This window comes from Drosophila gunungcola, unplaced genomic scaffold (genome assembly GCF_025200985.1).
Source record: "Drosophila gunungcola strain Sukarami unplaced genomic scaffold, Dgunungcola_SK_2 000001F, whole genome shotgun sequence".
Classification (NCBI taxonomy): domain Eukaryota; kingdom Metazoa; phylum Arthropoda; class Insecta; order Diptera; family Drosophilidae; genus Drosophila; species Drosophila gunungcola.
In genome coordinates this window covers 2,100,721-2,125,375 of record NW_026453197.1, presented here as the reverse complement: position 1 = coordinate 2,125,375, position 24,655 = coordinate 2,100,721, and the positions used below count along the sequence as shown (strand labels likewise).

Below are 24,655 nucleotides of genomic sequence, written 5' to 3'. Positions count from 1 at the left end.
GGTGCACCCGCAAAAGAAAGAGAAAGAAGAGGGCCAAGTGAGCAAGAGGGGGAGACGGCTAGAAAGAGACAGCGCACGGAAACCGGAAGGCGGATGGTTGGAGAAAATGTTGTGCCTGCACTTCCGCTTATAGTCGCATTTGTGGATTGTGCGGTTCGTAGCGGGATTCCAGCTCCATGTCGAGTGTGTGTTATTTATAATGCGACGGGGCCAACTGAACATCACGAGTCTATTAGCCTGCGCAATTTACGAGCTGCCACCATTTTAGGGCCTATCTGCGTTGAATTTTATGTGCACCACAAATTGATGGAGCTGCTGCATAAAATGCATTCAGTCAGACGGAAGAGAGGTTTGGAATTGTATTTGGACAACACCAGATATGCTAATCTTGGCAAATGGAAATTTCAAAAGCCTACAGAGCATGTCAGGCTAATTCTGATTTATATTCGAGGAAAATGTGTTGTTTATATTGAGTTACTGTACAATAACAATGAGAGGTCAAGAGACTTTACCAATAAATATTAAATTTATATGCTAAAATTTATTAGCAAACAAAAGGATTTATAATTTGTATAATTTGATTTTTAATACAAAATATTATATATACTATGCATTATTTTAAATGAAATAATGCAGAGTATATATAATAATAAATTATTTCATCTTTACATAGAATATTTTTTTAAATAATATTTGAACACATATTTGAACTTCTTAATTTTCAACTGCTTAGAAAAAACGAATTACGGATAACACAAATAGTAACAATCTATGAAAGGAAATCGGAAAATATTAAGCAATGTTTATATTAAGATTGTGCACTAATTAAAGCCAAGCCGAAAGGTTTTCCATTCACCCAACCATCAGCTCGTATCCATCCATTCATCTTCTCCCCGCAGAGCCTCTAATGCACGCCAATTTTCAATACAGAAAATCGAACTTTGAAGTGGACGCCTCTCTGCCACGCCTCCCATTGCGTTACTTTCGCGGAGGGGCGTTATTCAAGGGGCGTTTGCGTGGGCTTAGGGGGCATGAATGGTCTGGAGGATGGGGATGGGGATCTGCAGACGGGACTTGGCGTGCAATTCAATTTTGCTTGGCCGAAAAACTCTTGAAACTATTATCGATGAGGCGCCCGTTTCGTAGGGAGGTTATTCCCAAGTGGACGAAGGCGTCACTGAAACCGTCAGTATGACTGACAAAGAAAAAATGCACCTAAAAAAATAATCGTCAAACTAACGTCATTTATTAAATATGTTGTAAAGTAAAATATAAGAAATGAAGCAAAAATTCCTAACTTACTATATGTCCACTTCTTGTTTTTAAAATAATCCGTTTTATTAAGACTAAAATTTAAATGTTTTTTTAACTTTTAATGATATGAAATTTTTTAGTCGGTTGGTCATTATAGTCAAATTTTTACTTAGTAATGGTTAAATAATACAAATTTGAAACAATGACATAATAAAAATTGTGCCCATATAACAGGGCTATTTAAGATCTATGCAAAATTTTTAGATAATTTATTCAAAAAACATATAACCTAGGCTAATCTTTTAGGTCGTTAATCCCAAATTGTAATTAATTTTGGCCCATTTTTAGATTTTGTGTTTGATGAAGAATTAAATTCTATTAAAATTCTATTAAAGGAAAGTTACCAAAATTAAAAAAAATATTTTAAAAAAGGGAAATAAAAATGTAAAAAATCTTCTATTTTATCTTAGCTAAGTACATATTTTCTGAGTGTGGAGGCCATTGAGCGCTCTAGCGATGGCGCTGCCAACGAACGCGTTTGGTGCGTGTTAAAGCACACAGCGAATATAAAAAGGGAAAATATGAAAATATCCCTTCAAGTTAACGGCATGGAAAGCGAAGGGCGGCTGCCTGCCCAGCACTTTACCACTTTTTATGCCTGGCGATAAATTAAAATTTTTATTAACATACTTTCTCCGGCGAGAAAATAGTGGGCCAAAAACGTCAACTTGTCCGGCACTTGTCGGCGATTCGCTGTAAGGGGCGTGGAAAAGTAGATGGCTCTTTATGACTTTTGCAAACGCACGCTGGAACTGACCAGTCCACCGGCCTCCCCGTTTTTTTCAAGACCCCATTCAAACTACCAGCCGAGCTGGAGGAGCCCTTACAATTATAATTTGTTGATGCAGGAGGAACTGGAGGAACCCCAGGAAATGCAGTTTTCATCTTGTTCACTCTGGGCAATGACAGCGGTGGGTGGAAAATCGGGAAGGCTAGCTGGAGTCGGATTCTGCAGACGGCCGCATTATCTATGCATTATTGTGGCTCGGCCATTGGCCATCTGCCGCCCGCCGTCTCAGCAGAATATAATATTCTATTAAATTATGTATACGTATTTGTAGGATGATTTTGTAAAGTGAATATTCCAGTTGTCGTGCCTAAGAACTGTACTAGCTTTATAAAAAAAAATGCAATTTCAACAGGAATTTGATTAACATATTATTTATATATTTAGTTCTGTCAGAAGTAATTATGATAATAATTTTAAAAATCGTGTTGAAAAAATAATAAAAGCACTGCCTCAACATTTTAAATTTCAAGTATTTTTAAACAAATTTAATTTATAAATAAATCTCCCCACGGACATGTTACCTCAGCACTGTTGCATCTAAAATGCTTTTAAATATTATTTATGTATGCGCAGAACCGACAAAAAATCAAATATAAAACAAATACGATGTGTCGTAATTAATTTTTCTCCCTTTTGATTAATAGTTAATGAAGCTTGCATAATTTGGATCTCGTGCTTAGACGTGGACAATGGACACAAATGCGAAATGCAAAGCCCACATTAAGACCCCTACCTAAAGGACCTCGGCTGGATATCCTTCGAATGGCACGTAGGCAAATAAACCTCGATACTTTTCCCTTTGCCTCGCTCGTGCCCAATGCGTTGGAATGCAAATATTTTCCACTATAATTGAAGCGCGAGAAATGCGAATTGTGAGCGAATGTGATTGCGTTGGTTCAGGCAATTTTCGATGGGTTGTGGAGGGGGTTATTTCAAAAGAGGTAAAATAACACGTATTAAATGCACATGCATTTCAATCATCCAATTTAGCGTGCAAACAAAAATGATGTGCATTGCGGAATGGGAAGTAAGGACATTACAATTCACGAAACGGTTTTTAAATTGATAAAAAAATTCCAGCCCCATACATAATTGCAGTTGGGTTTAAAGAATTAATTCATGCAAGTACAATAATTACAGCCCAGTAAATTGCAATGGCGGATAGGATGAGGGAAATCGAACAATTGTCGCACATTAACCACAGATGCGTTCGGATGGTCAAGGATGAGCAGGAATAATAATAAGCGGGGACGGATGGGTGGTGCATGTTCATCGATTCCCGGATGAATGACGATTACAGTTCAATTGTTTCACATCGAGCCACCACGATATTAAGCGAGACAAAGGAAGTCTACGGTTTAATACTTCCTCGGTAATATTCTTTTTAAAGAATGAAAGGTTATTTCAACAGAGAAAATACAGTTTCAACCCAGTAGAGTGTATATTTTGTTAGTCAACAACCGAATTCTAAACTAAATTTGCCCGTCTTGACCGCATTCACTTCACATTAATTTGGTTTTCGTTCAATAGAGAATTGACTTTGAGTCATTATCTACCTATTATGTATCACATAAACTAGCAAGGCATTACGAAGTAAATTTAATCACTCGAATATAGAGTTCTTTCTACATATTTAATGGGCTTTGTTAAAAGCCGGAAATAAAATCAAAAACTCCATAAAATGCTGTTTTACATGTCCAGCAAAGATGTTATTATGGCCCCAAATTAAGAAACCGATAACATCGTGGGATTTTGATGGTCATAGCACTTCCTAGGAATTTACGACAGCAATTAATGTAATGTAAGGGAATTTAATGCTCGATACACAAACCCGACCAAGTGGAAAACAGCCACAAAAAAATCTTGTAATAGTCGATATTGAAATTTAATGGTAAAGTTCAATAAGAAGACGATTCCGTGGAAATAATCTAGGAAAAATACTATTTATGAGAATTTCCTTTATGTTGTGCAAAAGATCTTAAAGCTTATATTTTTATAAAATCATAATTTCAAAAGAGCAATATCAAGTTCAGCAATTAATTTTTTATATTTTACTTTTTTATTCAGCTTTAAAAGATATTTTCCCGTTTTTTTTTTAATATGGAAAGCAAAGTACTTGTAACTATAGTATTTCCAGAAATTACCACCCCAAAGAGCTTTTATTATTATATTTTAAGACCTTGAATGATCAGAAGCTTGAACTTAATGATCCCGTCAGTTTCACACCAAATATTGCCAAACATTTGGCAGCCCCAATCAGTTTTCTCAGAATTCCCTTGCTGGCATCGAGCTCTGCCTTTTATTGCCAGCAATTCTATTGTCTTTATGTCAACGTCAACTCACCAGACACAAGAGTTGATGAATTTTGTCGCTTCGCAGGAAGGGCGGCTTCAGGAAGCACTCACACACACTCGCACACTCGCAGCAACCGAGCCTGACTGTGTTGGTGTACTGCCTGTTGGTGGAAGTATTGGTGTGTTTATTTCGAAGCGCGCCAAAAAGTATGCAATGTGTTGCGGGTCTGCGATTCGGTTTCCGACTGACGATATAGCTGATGGGCGAATGGTAGCTGGTGGCTGACGGCTGATGGTTGGTAATGTGATTAGTTGGCCCGTCTATCGATGTGCTACTGTGTGGTAGTAAATTTTAATTTAATTATGTCGCTCTCGTTTCAATTACGAGAACCGCTCGCAGCGAAGACACGCACTAATAAACAAAGGCCAACAATAACAGAACGGAAAAATATGCGACGACTGGCGGTGTCGCTGCCGAAGGAAAACTGAAGGAAAATGTGTCGAATGAGTGGGACCAACCAACAGCGAATGTGCTCTGCCTCTCCCTCTCCGCTCACTCTCGGGCACGGCTCTCTGGCTTTTCCGCTGATGAAAATGCTGGCAATCGAATGCAACTGCCTCCCACAAGCGACTGAAATGCGTTGCATACGCCAAGGCGCACGTTGAGCTGCCACGGAACGAGTGGAAGTGAAATTCGAGCCGTTTTGAGTGAGTTTGCAATGTGGTGCAGCTATCGAGTGCCCCGGAACGAGTGGCATTCCGCAACACCTGTGCAATTGCAGGGGGGTAAATGGGCGGAAAGCCCTATTATTCCACTATTCTTTCTTTATCGCCACCGAAACGGGCAGTCGAAATTTTAATTGGGTTTGTCCAACTTACGGCACACAATTCAATTGAACCGTTCCCCGCTCGGAGCTCATTAAGCTGGAGGGTTGGAAATTATATCGAAAGGCCATAAACCTCTAATTAATACCTTGGTAGTTGCAGAGGGCCGTTGAGACTGTCTGGCCCCATGTCCTTTTGATATCAGTTCTGTTGACCGCTTAGTACTTATAAAGTCCACATAAGCCGAAGTTTCAAAAAACATATCAATAAAAACAAACGGTAAAAATTAAGTTGTAAAATTAATTTTAAATCATGGATTTATTTAACTTCATTAATATTCAAGAGCCAATACAAAATATAGAGGGGTCAATGTTGTGATCATTCTTAAAGATATAAACAAAAAAATAATACAAAATGTGATTTTGTTTAATACAAGATAGCGCAAATATCAGAGCTGATGGAATATTGGTGCAGGGGAAAACTATGTTTAGAAAAGCCTTATTTATCACAATCAAGTGTCATTAATTCTGCAACACGAAAACAACAATTTTTGTAGGGCTGTGTTCTTTTGATGTTGTTTTAAATTAATATAAATCATAATATTGTTATAACTATATATTGGGGCCTACATTTATAAGATGTATGTTTTATGTTTTAAGTATTGAATTGAATTATGTAATTATAATTATTTCAATCCCTATTTTTATAAATAAATGTCTCAATATTTAAGTACTTTATTTAAATAGACTAAGCAGTAATTAATTTGACCATTTTTTGAAACAAAATTATAGTTTATAACCCTCTGGGCAAGTCAATTAAACTAGTTACTTGTCCTTGCAGGGCATTAGCACCATCAGAAGATGGCACAGAGACACTTTTACCTGCAGCACTTTGTGAAATGGATCCCTCGCCAGCATTCCCTGAAAACGCTCCCAAAAGATGCCATTCTGCGTCCGTCTGCTGCCATCCGGCGAGTGAGACAGTGACGCAGCTTAAGCTCTACTGACGCGTTTTTCCGGGAATACCCCTCGTCCACGGACTCCGGCGCTGACTTCGCCGCCGTGAGCAGGTGTTTCCATTAACATCGGGACAATAAAGGCAACGCACGCTCTGCAATATGCAACAGTTGAAGACACGCAGGAAAAGCTTGGGAAATGGTCGAAATGGGAATGGGGCGGTGCAGTGGGCGGTGTGCCGTGTGCTATGCAACGCACATTTGTAAGTAGTTGTGTAATCTATCCGTGAACGTCGCTTCCGTTTTGCATTTTATATGCTTAACGCATCGTTTGGCCAGCGCAAATTGAGTTTCGGTGTCGTTGCCTTTGAAATATCTCCTCTCCAATGGACAGTTGGATGGATGGATAACCGGATAGCTGGATGCCAGGATGAATGGCTGGGATATATCCTTTTGGCGCGTGATATTGACGCTGCCATCGATTTTGAAAGTCGTTCGACAGCATCAGCCTTAAATCCTTTATCGCTTATCCACTTTGCGGCTTTAAGCGAGCACGAGCTACGAGCCAATTAAAACTTTTACCCAATCAACTTAATTAACAAAATTCTCAAATTATGCGATTGTCATAAAACGGCAGACAGTGATAAGCTGAGACCAAAAATCATGCTGAATTTAATCTCGAAGTGCTTAATACTTATGATTTTGCTGTAGTCATCGCCGACAATTCCCAAAGATCTTAAATTAACTAGAAAATTGGGAATTCAAAAATTTAAGAGGAATACTCAATTATTAGTAACTATTATTTTGCTGCAAAAATTAATAAATTTGGGATTGCGACCAAATTTTATCTTAATTGTGGTTGCTTACAAATATTACTTTTTCAGACTTAGGTTTAACTATAACATTAATAAAATATAATTCATGTTTACAAAACACAGTGCCTAAAAACCGCATTTCTTGAACTAGAAGAATGTTTTCAAAGCCTATCCCAAGAAAATCTATATGTACACTGGTAAAAAAAAACATAGTAAATTTAACTATTTCATCATTGAATTAATTATTTTTCCTATCGATTTAGAATCACACATGAAAATAGTAAATAAAATTATGTCGCATAGTTATTTTTTATTTGATTATGCGCAAAGTAAATTCAAACATTTTTGTATTTTATGCCAAAATAGTTTAAAATATTTAATTTAAATACGCCGTTTAGTATTACTAAAGAAAGTTGTGCAATGGTTTACTAATTTAGTAATTAGTTTACTAATTTAGTAAACCATTACACAACTTTCCCGCAATAAATACAAGTTTGACGATTTTGGCTCAAGGTGGCTTAAGTATATGAGCAGAGCGCAATACTCCTTTTTGACATTTAGTCAATTTTTTGAGACCCCCGAATTCCTACTTGTCATTTTTTTTTTACTGTGATCAGTTGCTTGTGTTTCAAAATGAAAAATTTCAGGCCGAAATAAATATGTACTACGATGACAAACTTCATCTTAATCCCTCTTTGCTAATTTTTATTTTCTTTTAAAGTTTTTAACATTTTTCATATTCAAAACAAATGGCTTCATGTTTCGTATAAATTTCTAAAATATTTAATCAAATATAAACAACATTCATCATACTATACAAAATTGCAGGTTGTTAAAATAGTAAATATAAGGATGGAAAACTTTGATTTTAATACGAGGAATATCTTTTTAAATATTATTGTCCTTGATTTAATTATGTTCATAATTAATTGAAGGTTTAAATATGTTTTCTATTGAAATCAATGGTTTTTATAATTGATTCGAATACGAAAACATTATGTTAAATCAATTATAAAAATGTTTGATTTCACTATGCTTTTTTTTACCAGTGTAAGCACTAAAATCATACAATACAAAACAGATTTGTTATCGCCTTTAACGCAATACTTAAATATTATTTATTCGAGAAAAATATGATATTGAAATAAGGTTTCAGCTTGGAATTCTTTCCGGATGTTTGAGGAGGCAAACTATAAAGTGCAGAGCCAATGGTGCGTGTTTTTTTCAAATGCCGCCCACAGGATGTGTCCACGTTCCGTGCAGAAGCGAAGGCGCAAAAGCCACGCCCCCTCAATCACCACCGCCTCCAAGGAAGCCACCCAAATGCTGACAAAAATGCTTTTGATTTGTGTGCCATTCACACACGCATTGCCACCCACGCTTATTAGAATCTGGCCATTGTGTGCGGGCCAAAGTGCAACTAGCAGAGACAGATAGCAAGTGCGGAACACAATTTACGGCCGGGAAAGGGGGCTTTCGCAACGAGCTAATAGGATTGCGGCTGTAATTTTTGGGGCACTGCATTACGGCCGTCTCCACTAGTACCGGAAAGATTGAATCAGAAAGTTTGAGTATCAGAAACTTTAAGGGCAAAGGGTCATTCTATGTGAATCGCGCCAGCCAATTTTTTTTTAAATGAAAAATAAAAGTTAATTTGTGAAGAGGAGCCGACTTCATCAGCCCATATCCGTAATTTTCTTTAAAATTTTACTCCGTTTATTTTTGTACAGCGGTTCACCGGCTCAAACACCTCTAAATGAAACCAGAAAGAACGCTATAGTCGAGTTCCCCGACCATTAGATACCCATTACTCAGCTTACAAATTTCAAACTAAATATTTCCCCACAAAACAATCGGAGTCTAGATGGCGCCATCTATCGAACTGCATAGCCAACCCCCCGCTAACAATTCTGTCGTTCCCTCTTTTTCGAAAAACCTTTTGGAGATTTGTTTGCGGCGACATCAATAAACTTTTTTTTTTTAAATTTCATAACTTATTATTATATTATTATATAAATTTTAAAGAATGTAAAAAAAATTTTTACTGGCGTTGCCAGGTAGTTTTTAAGCAGTCATTGAACAGTGTTGCCACTACTTCGTATAAAATTGATAACTATCGTTAAGTGCCGAACATAAGCAATATTACTGATAATGTTTTTTGCGTAAACCATCAATGTTTCATTAATTTTCGAAACATATTATATAATTATGGGTGTATATTTTTTCCTGTAAAGTTCGATATTAGTAAGAGATTGGTACACATCGATTGTTCCTACCGAACATCGATAAGACCGAAATTGTGAAATAATCGATAGCAAAGATGTTGGCATCGCAGTTTCCCCATCTCTAGTACCAATGACGCTTGAATTTAAGCGGACAAAATCGAAAAAACACTAAAAACGCAGACGCTGGCTAGAAAACTAGTAAATCCACCCAAGATCAGACACTTTTAACCTTAAACCGGAAAGTGCTCGAAAGCAGAGTCCGCCGCCAAGATGCCGCGCACCAAGATACCAAAGAACTCGAAGCGCAATCGCGATGTGGCGAATCGCGAGGAGAAGTTGCGTTTGTACGAGCTCAAAATGGATTCCCGCCTGATCAGCATCGATTCGCTGGAGACCAAGTTCCTGTCCGCCGTCGACCACCAGGTGAAGACGCTCCTGGGCCAGGTGCAGAAGGAGCTGGCCAACTTGAAGATGCCCGAGGTCTTGAGGCTCTTCGGCGAACTGGACCGCTTCAGCGACTTCAAGGCCAGCGACCAGACGCAGCTGCTCGCCTCGATGTCCATGAGCGGCAGCGCCACCGACGGCCACGCCCCCACGGCCACCGGGAGTCGCAATGACGAAGGTTTGTCCGCCCTTTTGAGGCATCTTATGTACAGTGGGCAAAAAGGCGTACGAGCCTTAAGTTCAAAGTGTCCTTTAACTTATTTTGCCCACTGTATATACGGTTTATTACCAGATTTTATCCAAATTGTTTCGATTTAGTATCTCAAAACAATTCTTTGCTAAGGTTATTATGGCTTATCATCAGGCTTTACCACTGTCTTTGGGAACTTATTACTGAACACCAAAATGTTTAAGCACTCTCTTGCAAAGGTCCTTAAAGTCTGGGCAATATCTTAGGGAATTCCGGTTCAACAACATATTTTTAATTGTTCTTTATTCGAAGATCTATGTTTAGTGCTAGAACTATTTTGCAAAAAGCTTGTATAACTATTTGATTCATGAAACATATGTCTGCCGTAAATTACCTTAAAGTTTTCGCTTTGTTACCCAATTTAAACAGAAAATTTCATATTTATTGGATTTTATTTTAAAGATTCTATCACAAAGTATAATATTAATTAAATGAGATCATTATTTGAAGTCCGATGTCTAGTACTTGCACTCCTTTGCATAGGGTTTATTTCACAATTTTTTCGCGAAAATATATACATTTAAGGACCAATTGAAGGAAACTCGTTAATTGAACAACCTTTGGTATAAGCAAAATTTAAACGAAGTATGTCAAAAAGGGTGTCGAAATGCTGAAACAGTTTTCAACAAATTTCGGTTCACCTCCCTACTTTAACCGAAAAAAAAAAACAAAAACATAAAATATTTATTAAAAGAGCTAGTGTTTCTTGTGTTTCTTTTACCTTTTCCTTTTAATACAAAAAAAAAACAAAAAACAATCGTTTGATTATAAATATAATTTATTTACTACTATGGCTTATCTTAAAAACATGATGTGCTTCATTTAGTCAAATCCAAAACACCGTATAAACAGCAAAGAGAAACTTAATTCATAACTTTATACTTGCAGTATAATTAATCTCAGTAAATTTCTCCAGAATAGTATTAATCTAAAAAACTAAATAAGTAACCTAATACGTTCAATACGTCTAATCCCACTTACTGTAACGACAGTTTTGAAATGACATATAAAGTATATAATGCTTCGGATACCGAATGCTTACATTTTGCCCTTAAAGTTGTATTTTAACTGGTGTCCGGCTTTGTGACTAACTCAACTTTGCTTTCTAACTCCGCACCGCACATTTCACTGCATTCAAAAAATGCACCACCACCCATATCCGCATCCACATCCACATCCTGTGCCGGTCACTGTATCTAGGCTACCTTACAGAGGACAGCAGCATCGGGGCCAGCGGCGGCAGCCTCCTTTCCGCCCACACGGGCTCCTTGCTGCGGTCCACGAAGGCCATGCGAACTCCAGGACCGCTGCACTCGGCCAGGGCTCGTCGTGGGCGGCGCAGTCAGTCGGCCTGCGGGGAGCTTAATATCCTGCACTCGGCCAAACCGCAAAGTTCGAACAGCAGTAAGGCAGCTGGAAGTCGGAATTCACGGAGTAAGATGCGCACTCCAATGGCCTCACGCTCCAAGGCTTTCAGTGCCGATCGCACACCGCTAGCACAGATGCAGATGCGATCGGGATCACCGTGCTCGCCGCCAATGGCCTTCCTGCGCTATCCCAAGCCCGGCGAGGTGGCCCTCTCCAAGTTCGGCAGCCCCATGGTGGCTCAAGTGTAAGTTTTCGATGCAAAAATCTCTTCCCCAAAAAGTCACCCTTTAACAATGAATTTTCCTCATCAACAGAATGCCAGACAAGTTCGCCAATGTGAACATACCCATTCGAAACGGAGTGCTCAGCTTGCGGCCCAAGAAACTGGATGCTGGGGAGGTCGAGTCGAATCTACTGGAGAATCTGGATGAGGATACCCTAAACCAGATCAAAACACTGCACGAGAACTTGCAGATGATCGTAAATAAGGCCAGCCAGGCGGGTTTTAAGTAGTGGCCCATTCGAATTGCTTTTCTAGATATAATTCTATATCATATATTTTAGTACGTTTTTTGTTTAAGTTCAGTTTTCATATTACCCAAATAGTTCAAGTATTTTGTCTTCATTTATTAAATTCTATAACGTATTTACATAAGCTTCAACACAAGTTCATAAATTATATGTTCATCCAAGTGTCCGGGGACTTCATTGTAATTTTTTAAGTGCATTGTTAAAATAAAAAATGCGTCGCTCAATGATTATGACACTACTTCAGGCAAAACGCCGAAAAACCGAAAGAGATGAGAAGGTGCGCATCCAATTTAATTTTACTATGGAAAAATTCGATGAGATAGAGAAAATATGTAAACAAGATGTGGATTGCCTTTTGAATTATATTCGAGCCAGGACTGATGAGCAAGTGCTGCAAATGAAATGTTCGGATTTTATGCTTCTTCCACAGATCGCCAGTGTGACATATCTACAAAGTAAGATAGTTATTTAATCGAGGGGGATTTAAAAAAAAATGTTTATTGTTTAGATATCAGCGAAATCTAGACGCAAATTCCGGAACCACACAAAACATCTTAAGATGCCTGAATTCAAGACACTTCTTGCACATGATTATTTTGAAATTTAAATTATTGTTATGTTATAAATATTTTATTTTAAATCTACAAACCTTTTCCAAGTAATTATCTTATCATTACAGAACAGTAAAGTAATACAGTACATGTAGTGACGATACGCACCAAGAGTGTGTGCATAGGAGACTACTATATATAGCCGTAGAATTTAAAATCTGCTGTGATGGCCCGATCATAACCAGTAATACACCAGTCTTAAAGTAATGCTTATTCAGTTTGTAACACAAAATTTGATATTAGACATTTTATATGTTGAAGGTGCGATCGTCACGACTTTTTTACATCGTTAAGAGGTGTTTTTGTTTGAGAAATACTAGTTAGTTCTGTTTCTATCAAAGAGCCCTGCGACTTTGCTTTAACTTGACTTAATGTTAGTTGACAGGCTAACTAACATTTAGAAATATGCCTCGCACCAAGATAGTAGCACGTAGGCAGGCTCAGCGACAGAAGGCTGATCGCGATGAGAAGTTGCGTCTGGCCCAAATTAAGATGGACTCCGCACTGAACCAGATCGATGAGCTGGGCAAACGCTGCAAGCAGGAGGTGGACAACCAAATCAAGCTGATCCGCGGAAGGACTGACAAGCAGCTGCTGCAGATGAAGTTGTCAGACTTCGCGGCTCTAAAGATTAAGAATTTCGCTGAGCATCAGTGGGCTGGTAAGATTTTTTGAAACTAACATTAAAAAAACAGGATATTTAACTGATAGTTAATTATTATAATATTTTACTAAGTTGAGATTGGGGTTTGCACAGCAACGAAATTGATCTTTCCACAAAGTTTGTTTTAAATAACTCAGATTTTAGCTAAATATTAATTAATCTCTACGATTTCTTTGCTAGTCTATAATGATTTTGCAAAAAATTACGATTGAATTAAAAGGGAAAGAAAGGTTCAAAAACATATTTTAATTACCGTCAAACTTTCTTAAAGACAGTAAATACATTTAAAACAAACTCCAGTACTAGAAGATTTCATAATTTGAACATATTTCGGTTGCAAATGGTGATTCGAGCAATGGAATTCGAAAATAAAAGTGAAAGAAAAAATATTTAATTAGAGGAAAGTTTTTGAAGGCCCTTTTGGGTAGTATTACCCAATGGTTATAAGGAAAAGTTAGATACATTTTTAAAAGTCTTTACTTATTTAGTGTTAGCTTAAGCATAGGAAGTGATAAATTTCTTGCATAGCGGAGTCAATTATTATTAATTAATTATTATTAATTAATTATATTATTAATTACTGTAGGTATATTCAAAATTAAAATATTTTGTAAAAAAAAAATTTTCTGCTCCTCCTTAGTTCCCAAGCCACCAACAACTCGCAGTCATTCCACCAGCCACCAGCGCGGTCGGAATCGGACTCCCCAGCATCCGCAGTTACCGCGGCCCCAGGCTCAATCGGTGGATAGGGCACTTCGAGGCGACACCATGAGCTTTGTGCGATGGCCCAGGGTCGGGGAGCAGGTGCTCTCGAAGGCCGGAAGTCCGCTGGCCGTTCAGATGCCACCAGATCGCTGCGTTGATGTGCACATTCCCACCAAGAAGGGCGTGATCACCGTAAGGCCGCACAAGATCAACGAAGTGAAGCGGGACGTTCTAATGCAGCTGGACGAGAACACCCTCAACCAGGTGAAAGTGCTTAAGTCCAATCTGGGATTGATCGTGGATATGGCCGCCAAAATGGGAAGATTAAACCCCTAAGAACGAACCAAAAGACCTTCATGATTATTACGCTTATTTCGTTAATATTTTATTTAGTCTTTTTCATTTTCTCATTTTCAATGTTTTTGTTCAGTTGTTAAACATTAAGTGAACGTGTCTGTTGTTCTTGTTGCTGTTTGCTTGCTTTTTGTTGTATAATTAATTAATAAATTTAATTACCTTTATGTATATATATATATATATATATATATATATATATCGATTTGTAAGTACAAACATAGCGTACAGAATTTCATCTCCATTAATTTCAAATTTAATTGTTTAAACATTTTTCTATTGTGTTGCATGTGTGTGTGTTGTTTGGTGTGTCTGTGGGTGCCCATTCTCAATTATGTATGCTTGTAAGTACTTAGTTAAACTAAAGTATATTGGTTTTTCTTTCAAATGTAAATTCAATTGAAACGTCGTTTGGTTTTGCCTTTCTTTTCTTTTTCACTTTGCATTATGTGAATCCTTAGACAAAAGTTACATTTACACATATACAGATTTAATTTTAAAAATTATCATTTAATTTTAGTGTATATAATGTTAAATTTATCATTTGTTTTCGTGGTTCCCCATTCAAGTGTGAAATGCCGGTGTGGATGTGAGTGGGTGTAGTGTATATATAGATACAGTTACATAAAAATACAATACATAGCAAAAAGGTACATATATAGAGACTTAAAATACGCTTTTTTATACTGAATTATTCAATACGATTTTTAGAGACAAAGACAACATATGAGGACAATCAATTGATACATGTAAACAGTGACAGTGACAGTGAACGAACAGTGACAGATGACAACAACATAACACTCAGATTTTTGTAACATTCATTATGTTTTTGGATAAGTTTTCTATTTTCTGTGTGTGGATAGGGATTGATAGTTTTTGTAAAACAAACAATTCAAGCAATTAATAACTTGGGTAGTGCGGTGAACAGTCGCAATAGCCCAAAAACCAGCAACAAACGAGTATAATCTAATCGAAATGCTCATGATAAATATAAAACAGTTTGCCGTTTTCTTCAGTACAGTCTTCCCTCCAAATCACGATACCATAGCCTAGCCAAAGTATGAATAATGTGTAAAATATAAAACATAAAATGCATATGTGACACTTTGAACTGAAGTTGCCTACTCCTTAAGATCTGATCCCTTCCATAAATTCAGCATCAATCCAAACTTCTACGTGGGAAAGCCAACTTAATTAAATGTCGGTTTCGGTTCCTATAAGCGTTCCTCGAACGCATCTAACTATTCCAAACCCGACTGCTACTTAAAAATGTTTTCACTTTCAAATTTTCTTTTTTTTTTCATTTTGTAACACAGCCAATCTTCACTCCATCCAACCCACTTTTCGCTCCGCTATTTTTTTTCTGCATAGACTGAAGGGGAAAAAATTAAAATATTTGAATACTTGTGTTCCATATTCTGCTTGAGATTTTGTTTGTTATATTTTGCTCTCGGTTTTGTTATTTTGTTTGTGGATCTATTTTGCGGTCGTACAAATTTCTACTCGCTTTTATACAAAATTGTGCTATTTTTGCTATATTGTTTAAAACTATTTTTGAGGCTGTTGTTGTAGAATTCGTTATAACTTTTAAATGCTAGTTTATATATTTTATTTTTGTATTCCGTTATTCTTATGTTTGGGCACTACTCATTGCGGTTCAGGGCATCTTTTTGTGTTTAGTAAATAGTATTTTATTTGTAATATCAAGTTTAACAAATCTTTGTAGGCATTATGCACGGGTACAGGGCGTTGCATTATTTGTTTTGTTATTCTCATTCCTTCCTCTGCTAATATCTTAAATCGTCTGTGAGTGATTTGGTACAAATTTTATGGTACTAGGTTGCATAAAAAATTAAATGAATTCATTTCTGTACAGTATAAACAAATAATTACGCTTTAGCTGCCTTTGCTTCGACTTAAGGACACCCGCTACTCAGGTTCGGAGCAAAGAAAATAACTTTATGATATTCATCAGATGTGTCTAACGAAACCAATTTGTCCTCCAATGATCGAAATATAAATATATTTATTTTTTTTCGAAAAAGCTTTGATCGGTAGCCTTGTATTAAACTTGTTTAAATTTCTTGGTAAGTTCTAAGATGATTTATTATATACAAAAATGTATGCGCAACTGGTTCGATTAAAGGTGCATAATAACAGAATAACTTACTTAACTTAAATATGCTCTATAGTAGTTATTCTTATCAAAATTAAGTCCGCGTTGCATTTACGTAAACATTATTTGCCATTGGGTTAGTTATATTTAAGTGTAGTTAGGTTATTTCCTTATATCCTCCATGAAGTTTATACCGTTTGTAAATATTTATTTATTTTAAATATATTCGAAATAATCCCCTATATTTCGTTATGCTTATAAATTAATTAATTTCATTAAATGCTTAAATTCATTAATGCACTTTATATGTACTTTTTGTGTTGCTGTGTGTGAAATTTTCCTATATCCTTATTCCGTATAAATATATATATATGAATCGGTATATATGAATAACTGGCTTTAAAACTATTTATATAGATGTATATATAATGCTAAATGCAGTATACTTGTGTATATTCATTTGTTATACTTATACTTTCCTGGTTTGAGGTTTTGTCAGTATAAAAACTATGGGGCATTTGAATTTTTAGTTTAATTGCATTAAATGTAGCCTCTTAAAGAAAAACTCAATCCTAAGCTACGTACTTATTAGAGTGTGACAAAAGTAATTTAGCTAGCAGCGTCAAAAAATTATTTTCTTCGATAGATTTTTAAGTAATTTGATGTGAACCATTGGCAAAACTATTTAAAATTCATGTTAGTCGTTTTAATATATTTCAATGATTATTCGGTTATGCTCCATATTTTTATAAATTTGTATTTTATCATACGCTTTTGAACTTAACGAGAGGTATTTCTATTTTCCCAAGTGTTAATATCGTCTTTATCTTCAAGTATGTATTCCTTTTATTCGTGTTGTTTGTCGTTGTTTTGGGGCCTTGTTTCAGTATCATAATTTGTTAAATAAAATCAGAATGTGGTAAGTAAAGAAACATTTATTTTTTAATGTATTGTATATAAATTTTTATTTAGGGCTTTGCAGTTTAAACAGTATTTTAATAAAATTATAAACTATATTTATATCAATAATATTTGTATAGCATTTGTATCGTTTCTTCTTTAAAATAATATTTATAACGATTGAACCCAACTTAATAGACTTAAAAGAGTTAAACAAAATCAAAAATCAATAAAAAATTACATAATAGAAAACGTGAAACGTTCTTTGCTTTGCTTTAGCTTGCAAAATGTTCCTTGAAAGTGTTTTGAATTAAACATATATGTATACATGCCAATGTTTTAAATGTAATGTGTAATGTGTAATAGTTAATATAAAATTGGTTAAAATTACAAATTAGTTTAAACAAAACCTGTAAAATAGCCTTCACATGAAATTGCAACGCCAACCTTGCTTTGCGCGCTTTGCTTTCTCGCTTTGATATAAAAGTATTTAAGAGTAATTACAATAAATTTAAACGAGCATTAACTAAATTACAAATTAAAATTTTAGACGGCGCAACTTAGTGAAATTATGTACAGTTGTAGGGATAGTTTTGCTAATAATTGAGTCGAAGAGAAATGTTTTGGGTCCGGTTGGTAAATTGGTAATTCAAAAAGAAGTAATGTTCGAAGATGCTTAAAAATGTTTAGAAGGTAAACATAAAGCAAAGCCTTTGGGGGTTGCCGTTCTAGTGCTTCTCCAGCAACAATTTAGCAACATTTAGTTTATAAAATTTAACAAATTATCACACTGAACAAAATTCAACACTACTTTTAAAATATACATTAGCCTTACGTATACGAATACGTAAGCAAGTTTGTGTTTTGTGTGTTACATGTTACATGTTACATGGATTCCCTTCGAATTGTAAACATTATATTATCGCTTGTCGTTATGTCTAGAGCTTAGCCAACTGCTGCCGTCGCCAGCGCCTCTCCAAATGTTATACAATAGTAATGTTATTTTTTTGTTTGTTTTTAAATATACATCTATCAATTTAACAACACCTCGAAACGGCCAGCACTTAACGCATAATTATTATGTTTCTGCTTTGTTTCTGTTTTCTTTCGTTTGTATATATAGCTCTTAGAACTAGGCTTTATCTTTAAACGTAATAAATATGCATTTCTTTAATCGTTTTCATCATCCATCTTTTTATGAAGTTATTTGCGGTTTTGAAAATATTTAACTATAGCTTGTGTATCTGGTAATTATGTTTTCGCAATTTCTTTTAAGACGAGGTTCCCATTTTGCTTTACAATTAATATTTGCTAGTATTATAAAATAAATATATTTAGGTATATATATTTTTTAAATAGTGCTGCTAAGATTTTAAATTAGATTTACACGCTTCTCCTTCTCCCTCCGTTTCATCCATTGATTTCCTATTATTTGTTGTTGTTGTTGTTGTTGTTGTTTTTAGAGCCATAAATGCGTGCGCAAGAGAAGTTTGGTTGAATGTGATCCTGGGTTGGTCGGGTGTGGCCACCTTAGGGTCACCTCGTAGCGCTGCTGGTGAAGAAGTCCTCTTTGGAAAGACAAGGTATTTTGGCTATCAGTTTTGACCACTTTGTATATGTATATAACGTCTTCTACTTACGCGTCTCAAAACTGAAGCCCAGCGTTGGATCTGGCGGCGTATTGAGCATGGAGTTGCCGACATTCCCGCTGCCCGTGGGCGTTACGTTGCCCATGGCGTTTGTACTGTTGGCCCCACCCACAATTCCACCCTGCTGCAGCGGACTCTGCGGCGTCTGTCCCCGCTGAACCACGCCTCCTCCGCCGCCACCTCCGCCTCCGGCTCCGCCCGTGGCCGCCGCTGCCGCCTGCTGGGCCCGCACACTAACCACCGCCCGCAGCTCCTGCTTGACGAACTCGGAATTGGCATTGCCACCGGTTACTCCTCCACCGCCGGCTGAAAGAGTGAAATGAGATCATCTCAATTATCGCAGATCTAGCACCCAATCATATGATCTATATATATAGGGTTTAGTCACATTGGTTTTTGGCTCAAGTCTAGACATAGAACATAAAATAAATACAAAACATACACAACAGAATACAACATGGAACACAAAGGTTGAGGCACACTAAAAATTGGGGATTGGGAAATAGTTTTGGGTGTCAATAAACATAAAATCCTATGGCAGTAACCAATATCGAAAGTTTCTAAGCTCTCAATAATCTAGTTTTTTTTTTTTCAAATATTAATTATTATTTTTTTTTTTGATTTGTTCTTAAGACTAAACATTTTACAGGGATATTGGGTACACCAAATGCTGTTTGTGGGGGTGCAGCGTCTGCAACTATGTTTTCTAGATATTATATACAGCTCAACCAACTTGTCTCTTAGGGCGAATAGGTTAATTACAATGATCGTACAGTTATACAAAGATATATACGCATATGTGGGGGTTAGGGGTGTTTATATGTAAGTATGTGGTTCATAGCTTAAATGTAGATCTTGTTTATATATATATATATATATATATATATGTATATACAGAATGCTCCCAAAAATTTTGATTTGCTTTACGATGCGTGGCAATGGATTATACAGCCATATGTATTATATGTATATATGTACACAGAATTCAAGGCGGGGTGATTTATACAGCGATCGCGTCAGAAATTTAAATGAGAGTTTGAGTTTGAGATTCAGTTTTGAGTTTTGAGTTTTGAGAAGAGCACTCAGGCTTACCGGTCTGCGGCCGACCATAAAAATCATTCGCCTGCTGCGATTGCCCATAGCCCAGGCCATAGTTGCCGCCCCCGCCGCCAAGGCCAATGATGCCGTTGCCACCGCCACTGCCCATCCCGCCCACGCCCATCATCGCCGGATGCGGATGTGGATGTGGCGACATGCTCAGTCCGTTCATCAGCTGTTGCTGTTGCTGATGTTGTTGTTGCTGCTGCTGCTGTTGCTGCTGCTGCTGCTGCTGGTTGCTGGCGGCAGCTGAGCTATCAGTGTTGTTGCTGCTGCCCGGTGAGGAGCCAAAGCGTGGCGAGCCTGTTTTGGTTAAGCGGTTTTGGTTGGTTTTTGTTTTGTTTTTTTTCGTTTGGCTTTGATTAAAACTAGTTCAGATTATCAAGTGTTTGTATGGAGTGTGTGTGTGTGTGTGTGTGTGTGTGTGTGTGTGTGTTTGTAAAGTGTATGTGTTTGTGTGTAAAGCTGTCTAAGTATGTATTTTAATGTTAAGTATGTGGATTAAGGGGTGCTTAAATCACAAGAAGTATCTCAACCACACTTTGTGGCTCTCTATGCTAGTTGTAGTTTTCCCCTTAATTCATAACTCTTTTCCCTTGATAAACAAACTAAACGCCTAGTTCTCAGTTCAATGGTTCATCCACATTGCAGCTCTCCAACTCACTTACCTGGCAGATGTTGGGTGGCCTGTGGCACACTGCCCTGTCGCTGCAGTCGCTGCAACTGTTGCTGCTGGAACACGTTGACATTGCTGCCGTACGGCGACTGCGGACCACCGAAACCATCGGGCGTGGTGGCCCCACCACCGCCCTGGCCCTGAAACGAGTTCTGCCGCTGGAGGACCGCTGCCGCTGATGGATTGCCGCCACCGCCGACGCCGCCGCCGCCGGGTCCAACGGCTCCCGGTGAGTTGAGGCCGCGTCTCTGGTTCTGTTGGTATTGACGCGCATTGTACGGACTCACGCCCTGTGCAGCACGGCCATGAAAAGGTGTTAATTGTCCGCCCCTGTACTGGCTAAATTCTCAGACACTCACCTGCAACTGTGCGATGAGCATGGGGTTGTGCTGCTGCAGCGTTCGCCCAGCGTTTCCGGCTGGCAGCGGACCACCAGGACCGCCGCCCCCGCCTCCGCCAGCTCCCCACTGCTGAGGGCTGTTCTGCATGCCCGGCGATTGCATGCCCGAATTGGAGCCGAATGGAGTGTTTGAACGGCCGCCATCACCAACCTGTTGCTGCTGTTGCTGTTGCTGCTGCTGCTGCTGGTAGGCCAACTGTTGCTGCTGGGCATTGTTCTGCTGCTGCTGCTGCTGCTGCTGGTTGAGCTGTTGCTGCTGCTGCGGGGAGAGACGTTGGCCAGGTTGCGGGAACTGAGGGGCATAGCCTGTGGTAATGAGAGTAGTGAGTATAAAGTTTTATAGGGCCATCAAAATCGATCTCACCTTGATTGGGCTGCGGACTGTAGGGCGTGCTACGACCAGGACTCAGCTGCTGTTGCATCAGTGTCTGGGCAAAGTTTGGACTCAGCTGGGCGTCCGAGGGCAGGTTGGTGCGGGATAGGGACACGTTCGGAGCCACCGTCGTGTTCAGCAGCGAGCCGATGTTGTTCAAGCCCGCGTTCATGCCAGCTAAAATGGGAATTTTTGACATTTAGATTAAATTTCGGAACAAATTATTTGAATTTATAAGGAATTAAATGGCGTTTCTAATTTTACCCTTCACAAATCCAAAACCTAATCTAATGAAGAAATTTCGCCTACACTATTCTTGATAAACATTTATTTTTAATTAATAGAAAACTTTTGTTATTCTTTTTCGTGGTTCCTAAACAAAAAAAAATCATTTTAGCAGCACATTCGTAAAACAATCGGGACATAAAATCATAAATTTTTGTTTCAGAAATTTGTTTTGCATATATGATTAATTATGCAATTCTGACTTAGAGTTTGAGACTCTTTAACTTTCATTTAAACTGACTGCTTTTCATAATAAAAAGTGTTTATACAAGGAAATATGTGATAAAAAACCTTCAAAGTTAAGAAAAGACCAACAAAAAATCAAAGCACGTAAAAATTGCCCTTCGATTTTTAGGTTTTAAATATAGTTTACTTTAAAATGTATGCCAAATGTCAAAGTCTTAAGTGGAAATCCCAAAAAGCTGTTGACCAAATCAAGTGCTATTAAACTACACTATTTTTACTTAAACACTAAAGCTTTTTATAAGAATAAAGGCAGAATTACCTTTAATGTGTCTTAACAATTTCTACTTTTTAAAAAATGCGGAAATCATAAACCATAAGCCATACTTCATATTCTTTAGACATGCTTAAATCAATTAAAAAGGCTTTAAAGACCAGAAACACTTATTAATTGTTTGAAAATACTTTTAAAATTACTGCTTTTGACAATTAAAAATGATTTTAGAGTTAGGAAAGGTCAAAGGCCACATTCCCTACTACTCACTGGCATTCTCGGGGACGAGCAACTGTTGCTTCTGCTGCTGCTGCAGCAAACGCTCCTTCTGCTGGGCTGCGGCCAGTTGCTGTTGTCGCATGGTTCGCAGTTGCTGCTGGGCGGGCAGGACCACGCCCCCGGGAGTGGCCACCGCATTCATGGGCCCACGTCCGCGGGCTGGGTACATGGGCGGCGGTCGCTGGAAGCCCTGGTTGACCTGATTGCGCATGGCTTCCATGCGCTGCATGATGTGCTGTTGCGTTTGCTGTTGCTGCTGTTGGTGTTGCTGCTGCTGCTGCTGCTGCTGCTGCAGGCTGAGCATGCCCGGATAGGCGGGCGGTTGCTGCAGATGCTGCTGTCGCTGTTGCTGCTGCTGTTGCTGCTGCTGCTGCTGCTGGGCAAGCTGCAACGCCAGCAACATTTGCTGTTGCTGTTGTTGCTGGTGCTGCTGCTGTTGCGGCTGACCCATCATAAGGTGTTGGTTCAGATCGTTGCCAAAGGCAACCGACTCCACGTCCAACATCAGTGACTTTTGAATATCGCTGATGGCCGAGGCCTCCGAGGGTGCGTTCGTCACAATGGGAGTATCATCCGGATAGTACTCCATGACGCTGTCCAGCAGCTTGGACAGCTCCGTGTCGCCGTCGCCCAGAATGGCCGTCGCCGCTGCTGCTGCCGCTGCTGCAGCCGCCGCAGCCGAAGTGGAGGCCGCTGTGGTAATTGAGGTAGTTGCTGTGGTCGCCAGTTGCTGCTGGTGCTGGAAGGTCAGCTGCGGCGGCTGGAGTTGCTGTTGCTGTTGCTGTTGCTGTTGCTGCTGCTGCTGCTGGCTGAGGTAGACATCGTTTGGCTGCTGTTGTTGCTGCTGGGAAGGAATGCCGGCTGCTTGTTGTTGCTGCTGCTGCTGTTGCTGTTGCTGCTGCTGCTGTTGTTTTCTGTTGCGATTGGCGGCCGCTTTGGGCCCAGTGCTGCCAGCACTTATGAGGTTGCCCGGAGCGGCCAGCGTACTGCTGGAGCTGGTGATGTCCGGCAGCGTCTTCACCTGCAACGGCTGCTCGGGATTGGGGGCTTTGGGTATCTTTGGCGGATTCTGCAGCAGCTTGGCCAGCATCTTGTTCTGCGTGCACAGCTTGCTTGGCTTGTCCTCCGACCGCTTGGCGGAGGGGTCGTCATCCGGCTCGTTCAGCGAGCGCTTGCGACTCGGCAGCGACGGATCGCTTTGGATCTTGAGCATGGCCTTCAGGTCCTCGGTGCTCATGTTGCCGCCGGCACTGCCACGATGCATGCCATGGCCACCGCCATCGGGGTTCTTCAGCTGGCGCATCAGCTCGCTCTGGCGGGAGTTGTTCATGGAACCCGGTCCACCGCCCGATCCGTTGCCATCGTCCTCCTCGGACTTCTCGTTGAGCAGCTGTGCATAGCAAACAAGAATTTAGAATAGGAATAACCCGCTTTTCAGCAGCATTCACTTACCTTAAGCAGCATGGGATTCTGCGAGTTACCAGCCTTGTGCAGCATGCTGGCGTTGCCGACACCACCTCGTCCCATCGGTCCCATGGGTCCGAACATTCCCAGGCCTCCCGACTGACCGCCCATCTTGAAGCCAACGCCCGCGAGCTTCTCATCATCGGTTATCTCCGGCTTGAAGTACTGAAAAATCAAAAAATTCTGGGTAAAATTGGTAAATATTATAGCAATTTCCCTATGTTTGTTGTTTCTTGTTCTTGTTTCTTAAAAAAAAAACTGTTTTATATTTCCGATGATTTTATTTGGAAATTTGCAAAGTTCTGTACTTTTTTTATAGCCCTATTTTTTCTATATTTACAAAGGCGGGGGGTTCTAGTTCATTGAAACAAACATGTAACCATATAATCGTTAAAAACAGATTATAATAAATGTTCATATTACATAATTACGGACTTCATTTATCTTAACATAACATAAAACATACTACATTTTATCACATTTTCCTTTTTTAATACATTTATAGTTTTTAAACATTTTATTTTTTCTTCAAATAAAAAAAAACAAGAAAGAGCGCTATAGTCGAGTTCCCCGACTATAAGATACCCGTTATTCCGTTGTAGCAAAATTTCAAACTAAATATACCCTTACAAAACGATCGGAGTGTTGGTAACGCCATCTGTCGCTAGATGCTAAAACTGTGGAGCAGCCCCACCCTCCTCAGCGATCACCGGCAGAGCAGCGGCAGAGCGTCGGCAGCAGAGTAGTTTATAGCTCGACTTTGAAAATGTTGGTGTCTTATGACAGATGTGATCGAAACACTCACACAAA

General features: G+C 38.8%; 4 protein-coding genes across 16 annotated transcripts in view; 2 read left to right on the top strand and 2 right to left on the bottom strand.

Moving 5' to 3' along the window:
• The window catches only part of LOC128262334 (guanine nucleotide-binding protein subunit gamma-e), a 40,362-nt gene extending 35,339 nt beyond the window's left edge, over positions 1–5,023 (bottom strand). The window contains exons 1-2 of one of the 6 annotated variants that reach the window (XM_052996519.1): positions 4,918–5,023; positions 4,448–4,559 (exon numbers count right to left, since the gene is read on the bottom strand). The gene's annotated coding sequence lies outside the window, so the exon portion shown is untranslated. Of the gene's footprint in view, positions 1–4,447; positions 4,873–4,917 lie in introns of those variants that run through there. The other 5 variants (XM_052996521.1, XM_052996517.1, XM_052996518.1 and 2 more) reach the window with 5 other exon arrangements.
• A 4,295-nt stretch (positions 5,024–9,318) lies between these two features.
• Positions 9,319–12,041, top strand: LOC128262331 (borealin). 2 transcript variants are annotated; one of them, XM_052996513.1, is made up of 3 exons: positions 9,319–9,840; positions 11,125–11,524; positions 11,595–12,041. In XM_052996513.1, the coding sequence occupies exons 1-3, from the start codon at positions 9,489–9,491 to the stop codon at positions 11,791–11,793; spliced, it is 951 nt and encodes a 316-aa protein (XP_052852473.1). In that variant the 5' UTR covers positions 9,319–9,488; the 3' UTR covers positions 11,794–12,041. The 2 variants fall into 2 exon arrangements, with proteins under 2 accessions (XP_052852473.1, XP_052852472.1); XM_052996512.1 differs by having other exon boundaries at positions 11,113–11,524.
• Positions 12,042–12,561: 520 nt separating this feature from the next.
• Positions 12,562–14,296, top strand: LOC128262332 (borealin). Its single transcript, XM_052996515.1, has 2 exons — positions 12,562–13,083; positions 13,727–14,296. Exons 1-2 carry the CDS (start codon positions 12,828–12,830, stop codon positions 14,125–14,127), a joined length of 657 nt encoding a protein of 218 aa, XP_052852475.1. The 5' UTR covers positions 12,562–12,827; the 3' UTR covers positions 14,128–14,296.
• A 3,428-nt stretch (positions 14,297–17,724) lies between these two features.
• LOC128262326 (neurogenic protein mastermind) overlaps positions 17,725–24,655 on the bottom strand; it is a 91,762-nt gene continuing 84,831 nt past the window's right edge. For 6 of the 7 annotated variants that reach the window (XM_052996505.1, XM_052996506.1, XM_052996500.1 and 3 more), the window contains 8 exons: positions 23,834–24,010; positions 22,373–23,771; positions 21,352–21,537; positions 20,947–21,293; positions 20,580–20,877; positions 19,906–20,214; positions 18,805–19,119; positions 17,725–18,732 (listed from right to left, as the gene is read on the bottom strand). In XM_052996505.1, the coding sequence (XP_052852465.1) occupies positions 18,701–18,732; positions 18,805–19,119; positions 19,906–20,214; positions 20,580–20,877; positions 20,947–21,293; positions 21,352–21,537; positions 22,373–23,771; positions 23,834–24,010 (3,063 nt within the window). In that variant the 3' untranslated portion in view covers positions 17,725–18,700. The remainder of the gene's footprint in view (positions 18,733–18,804; positions 19,120–19,905; positions 20,215–20,579; positions 20,878–20,946; positions 21,294–21,351; positions 21,538–22,372; positions 23,772–23,833; positions 24,011–24,655) is intronic. The other variant, XM_052996507.1, reaches the window with a different exon arrangement.

Bases quoted from the DNA above. Each gene is read 5' to 3' on its own strand.
- LOC128262331 (XM_052996512.1), top strand. From the start codon at position 9,489: ATGCCGCGCACCAAGATACCAAAGAACTCGAAGCGCAATCGCGATGTG. The intron at 9,841-11,112 runs GTTTGTCCGCCC...CACTGTATCTAG, and splicing joins CGGGAGTCGCAATGACGAAG to GCTACCTTACAGAGGACAGC. The intron at 11,525-11,594 runs GTAAGTTTTCGA...CCTCATCAACAG, and splicing joins AGCCCCATGGTGGCTCAAGT to AATGCCAGACAAGTTCGCCA.
- LOC128262332 (XM_052996515.1), top strand. From the start codon at position 12,828: ATGCCTCGCACCAAGATAGTAGCACGTAGGCAGGCTCAGCGACAGAAG. The intron at 13,084-13,726 runs GTAAGATTTTTT...GCTCCTCCTTAG, and splicing joins CGCTGAGCATCAGTGGGCTG to TTCCCAAGCCACCAACAACT.